This window comes from Elaeis guineensis, chromosome 2, assembly GCF_000442705.2.
Source record: "Elaeis guineensis isolate ETL-2024a chromosome 2, EG11, whole genome shotgun sequence".
Taxonomy (NCBI): Eukaryota; Viridiplantae; Streptophyta; class Magnoliopsida; order Arecales; family Arecaceae; genus Elaeis; species Elaeis guineensis.
Genome location: NC_025994.2, coordinates 8,435,011 through 8,441,010, shown reverse-complemented (window position 1 = coordinate 8,441,010; position 6,000 = coordinate 8,435,011). Strand labels below are relative to the sequence as shown.

At 46.2% G+C, this 6,000-nt stretch overlaps 1 protein-coding gene across 1 annotated transcript in view; it reads left to right on the top strand.

Annotated features, from left to right (window-relative positions):
• LOC140855200 (uncharacterized) overlaps window positions 1-4,039 on the top strand; it is a 17,908-nt gene extending 13,869 nt beyond the window's left edge. The window contains exons 3-4 of the mRNA XM_073251079.1: window positions 1,812-1,888; window positions 3,962-4,039. Coding sequence (XP_073107180.1) covers window positions 1,812-1,888; window positions 3,962-4,039 — 155 coding nt within the window. The remainder of the gene's footprint in view (window positions 1-1,811; window positions 1,889-3,961) is intronic.
• The last annotated feature ends 1,961 nt before the right edge of the window (window positions 4,040-6,000 follow it).

The window sequence follows — 6,000 nt, the reverse complement described above, 5'->3', positions numbered from 1 at the left end:
AGACTGGATTCGAAAGGCTATAGGACGATAGCTGGTGGAGAAATTCTGAAGGTGCTACACGATGATAGGATTATTCTAGAGGGGAAGAAAGGGAGGAGATGATATTATTACCCGACGGAGAGCTCAATGTGAGGTGGAGCTTCAGAAGCGAGGTGGAGCTCAGAGCGAGGTAGAGCTCCAAGTGAAGGTGGATCGGGCACGAGACAACAGACTCAAGAGGACGAGAAGCGACATCGCAAGGTGAGATTCCTATTGCCGCAGGATGATATCCCAAGTAGGTCTCAGGTCAGGAGAAGCACAGTATACAATAGAGATGGGATCGAGCGGCCTGGCTCGACTTCCATGTTTGTTCATCCATGATCAGCAAGCGATTGCCCCAGGGCATAGAGGCAAAGAGATCTAGAAGCTCTCAGAGTCAGGAGGAAGCCGAATATCGAGTTGAGATGAAGATTGTTAGGATTTGATGTCTCGAAATTCGATCCATATTAAGCTCACAGCGAGATCCACGATGAAAAATGGAGTCCAACGAGATTAAGATCATCCCAAATGGAGTTCGAACGAAGAAGATACGTGCGAGAGAAGCTGACACAAAACTCGGAGCGACGGAGGACCGTCGGCGGAGCAGCGACGGTGAGGCCGCATGCGGCAGCCGGCGGGGTGCGGCTCAGGCACGACTGCATGCGGACCGGGCGCGCAAGGCATGGCCCAGCATGCGGCCCAAGCCCAAGCACCAGCTCGTGCGGGTCGGCCCAGGCCCAAGCGCACCATTGGGAGCCCGCAGCCCGGTCCATGATGGATCGGACAGTGCACAAGGAGGTCCGTGGACCGCATGGGAGTTTCCCACGTATTTCTTATGGTCCACGGTACTATTTCATAGACCGATATGCAATCGGAGGGCGTGGGTTGATCTCAATCTCGATCCAACAGTTTGGGAGGTTTTTTGGACTTTGTTTGGGCTTGATTAGGATTCCTAATCCTAATCTAAGCCGTTTTTAAGGCCTATAAAGGGCCTGATCCATGAACAGGAGCCGATGTGGTGGCTTTGTGCTGCGTAGTTTTTTGTCAGGCCGAAGCCCAGGAAGATAGTGAACACCCATGGAGAGAGAGGGGCTGAAATATTGAGAAGAGAATGAGTAGGGAGGCTCCTGGACAGCAGACAGCGGTCGCTTCAGGGATTCAGGGGGATTTTCATAAAGAGAAAGCTTTTATAAGAGAAAAATTGGGTGTACGAAAGTTGAGAGTGAGATCTCCTCTAGTAATATTTTTTTTTCTCATAGTGAAATTTGCATACCCCATAGAGACGAGCTTTTTTTTGACTGATCCACGTAATTGATTGTTTTCTTTTTTATTTCTTCTTTCTTCCTACTGCATCGCGCGATATCGAAAAGGTCCTGAGAGGTGATATCCTGATCAAACATCCATCAATGATATTTAGTGCAAACATGTATACCAAATGACAAGACTGAATGGAGAAATATGTCACAATAAGTGCAAATTCTTTATAATACTCTAATCATGAAAACTTATTAAAAATCAAAATATATGGCAAATTTCTATCACTTGCGTGATTCTATTCATCCGGCGAAAATTTTTATCATTTTAATCGTAATAGATTTCTGCAATCACAATATATGGCAGATTGTCCCCTGGTCATCGTGCTCAGGCCTAGCTCATGGATAAAAAAATTTATTCTGATATATCAAAAGATCAGATACCGTCCGATTCATGCCTCAAATTCACTGGGAAAGAGGATATATTGAAAAAATTGCTGATAGTATATCGAAATAAATATTATAATAACCAATTTGCAGTGAAATCTCCTGCCTACTATAGCAATGAGACATTTGCCGTGCATGTGATGGTGGCAGCTGTACCTCCATACCGTATGGTGACCAGAACCAAATCATCCCCTCCGCACTTATTATGAAGCCCCCGATTCTGAAGTCTCCTTTTAAGCCTTGGGGACGGCCATTTTTATAATAAGAACTCGGCTATCTTGGGTCCTAAAATTATATGATCTCGTACAAGAAGCTGCATTTTTTTTTAAAAAAAAAAACCCCAAAGCTGCCTCCGGGGAACGGCAACATTGCAGCATATATTTATGTAGTAAAAGAGTTTTTAATCTCAAACAGAAAGACAGCAGTTATATGAGGCAGCAGGTGAACGTGCATGTAATTGTGGCATTCAGATGGGGGTAGATCCTGATATTTCTTTCCTGTGATGGAAAGTGGAAATCCATTTCCATCAGTGGACAGAGAATTTACGTTCCAACACCGCAAAGAGAATCCCGCTTGAGATGCTTAATTGCGTCAAGGATGGAAAACTACTTTACCCATTGGATATCTCATCCAGCTCGAATGGGACAGAATTTATAAATGATACGATCAGCTCTAAAATTAATACAAATATATATAATTTTATATAATATTTAAAAAAATATATATAAAAATTAAATTTTATAATTTTATGCAATCTGATCTGTTTATTTAAATCTACCCTCAAGAATCTATCCATCCCTATAAAAATATAAATAAATATGGATAATTAACTATTCGATCTATGCCCAATCTATTTTCATCCCGAACTTTAAATCATAAAAAATTTGCATTGCTGTCATTTTGTTTTTATCAATATAGTAGATAATATATATTTTTTAACGTTCCAGAGTAGATTAAGTGCTCTGTTATTTTTTTTTCCTCTTTTTCAGAACAAGATGGACAGCCCCTAGAAATTCATTGAAATGATAGCAAAAGCAGGATCCAATCCAGGTCGCCCGTACCAATTTCTTGTGACCTCACTAAACTAATTAAATTAACCCACATGGCACCCTTCTAAGCTACCTCCATTTTGATGGTCATAAATTTAATGGCTGAAGTTGTGGGTCTCAATTCACTAAATTGATAGAACTGAAGGGGTGAAAGTAATATAAATATTATCCATTCAAATTTATTTTTTTATTTAAATTAATCTATATATGAATAATAATTTGAGAATCCGATTAATATTCATATTCATATCTGTTAAAAAAAAATAGATATGGATATGGATAGATAACTATCTAATCCATATCCAAATTTATATATAATTCTATATAATTTTATATAGTACTTATTAAGTTTTAAAAAAAATATACAATTATATAAATATATTATGAACTTGATTTATTATCTATTTAGTAATATTTTTTATTATATATTCATAAAATTTATTTATTTAAGTTATACCTGTCATTATATCTATACTTCCAATATCCAAATTGTTTCCGTGTCTATTTAAAATAAATATAGATATGATTTTTTGCAACCGAATAATATCCGTATCTGTATTTGTATTCATCAAACAAAAAAATATGGATATGGATATGTTAGTATCTGATCCGGTTCCAATCATATGGTATTACGATCCATTCACCTACATCCTCAGTTTTTACGTGATTAAGCAACTTCTTGGTATTTACTTTTGAACACTGTTGAATTTGTGGGAGCTTTGGAACCATCACATTGAGATAGAGATGGTAATTATAGCCAATCCATCGTATATCTAAACCAATCCGACCTGAATGAGATAGGTTTTATCCAATCCGATAAAAATCTGAGATAGATATAAATTCTAAATAAAATATCCAAAATACATTCAGACCAAGTACGGATAATAATATGCTTTGTCTCAAATCCGACACAATATAACTTTGATCTAAACCGTTCTTTCAAAATTATAATTATTTTAAGATATTTGTATAACGAATTTCTTATCGAGCCGGCTTGATCCGACCTAATTCATCTTATCTACACGTCCTGCATTATCTACTTTATTTGACCCAATCCAATTTAATGTAGGTATAAGGCAGGCATGGGTACGAAGTTTTTAATTTGGAGATGGGTATCGGCATTCTAACGTTGTAGTTACTGTATTGATTTGCTCATGACATGGCAGTCTCACCATGTTTTTTCTTCCTTCTCAGTATGCACTTGCTGCAAAGTGCCGTACACCAGAAGCAGCCACGAGAAATGCACCTCAAACTAACAGTGTTGCTAAATGAGGTCAGGTTATGGCTCCTTAAAAAATGTATACTTGTTGGGGGATACCCACCGACCGACCGATCGTCTGTCGGAGGGACCGACCGTCTGGCGGCCCGACCGACCGACTATCGGAGGGCCCGACCTGGCAGCCCGGCCGACGACCCGACGGACGACTCTGCCTGGCCGATCATAAGTCGGGCGACAGGCCGACGGACGCCATCAGCGGCTAACTGCGGCCATTCCACGGTCCATTCCCGACCGACTAAACCCCGAGGTCCGTTAGCCGACCCACATGAAGCTCGCCGACCGACGGAGGAGTCCGACGCCACTCTGCTGGCCACCGACCCTGGGTCGGCCGACTCCACCAACCGCCGTACGGCCGCCAGACGTTGTCAGCTCTGACACGGACATGCGGCACGGTCACCTAGGGGCGTTGTTTCGCCGAGAACCGGGTCAACCCTGGTGATTAGACGGCTACACGGCGACGTGACATTTTCACGGCGGCTCTGACAGTCTACAGTGAGTTGACAGTTCCTCACTTGTCCGCGCCATTAATGATGGCGCCATACCATGCTCCACTATATATACCGGGGAAGGCAACAGTGCAAGGGATCGATCCGCCCGTCTCCCCCACATACGCAGGCTCGCCCCTCTCTCTCTCTCTCTCTCTCCCTCTCAGAGCTCTCTGTCTGCATTTCACTGTTGCCCAGTCACCTCTCTGACTTGACCGTCGGAGGGTCCCCACCGGAGCCGCCTCCGGTCAGTGCGGACTTCCTTTTGCAGGTGCACGCTTCCCGGCGATCGGGCGACGAGGCGATTGGCCGCAACAGATTGGCGCGCCAGGTAGGGGACAGCATGACAAAGACAAGAGCTCAACGATCGAGAATCACTGGGTCGGCAAGGCGTTCTTCCCGCCGGGAAGAAGCCTCCCCGCCCCCACCGGCGGCGGAGCCTAGCTCTCCGCACCCCGCAGTAACCACGGAGGCCCAGATTGCGGCCATCGTGCGGCAGATGACCGTGCTGACCGACGCAGTCAAAAGCCTCCAGCAACAACCGGCGGCCCGACCTATGCCTTCCAGGAGTAGCCGCCGACGGTCGCGCCGACCCCTGCCGCCTCCAGGCGAGCACTTCCAACAGCGCTCCCACGGGGAGGAGGAGGGTCGACCTCGGCGCGACGACCGACGGTCCCAGCGGCCCTCTCCTTCCCCGTTGGAACGGGCGAGGAAGGAAAAGCGGCCGCGCACACCGTCGGCCTCTCCTTCAGAGTCTTCCGGAGGCTCCACACCTGGGGTCTCCCAGCATCGACGAGCGGACGACTACGAGCGACAGTTCGAGGAGATCGACCGCCGACTCGCCCAAATGCAGATGGACGGCCAGAAGTCTTCGAATGACGTCGACTTCCAGACCGCCCAACCTCTCTCCCGACTGGTCCTCGACGAGCCGATTCCCAGTCGGTTCAAGATGCCGCACGTGGAGCCCTACGACGGCTCCACCGACCCAGTCGACCACCTCGAGAGCTATAAAGCTCTCATGACAATTCAAGGGGCAACCGACGCTCTTTTTTGCATCGGTTTCCCCGCCACACTTCGCAAAGCTGCCAGGGCTTGGTACTCCGGTCTTCGATCGGGCAGTATCCATTCCTTCGCGCAGCTCGAGCATTCGTTCGTGGCCCATTTCAGCACCAGCCGAAAGCCGCCGCGAACGTCGGATAGACTTTTCTCCCTCAAGCAGGGGGAAAACGAGACGCTCCGACACTTCGTGGCGCGATTCAACGCTGCCACGCTCGAGGTCCGGGACCTCAACGAAGACATGGCGGTTTCAGCCATGAAGAGGGGCCTGAGGTCGTCCCGATTTACCTATTCTCTGGACAAGACCCTCCCCCGAACATACGCCGAGCTATTGGAGCGCGCATACAAGTATATGCGCGCGGACGAAGGAGCGTCCGACCGACGCTTGGTCGAGCCCAGGGGTCCGAAGGAGA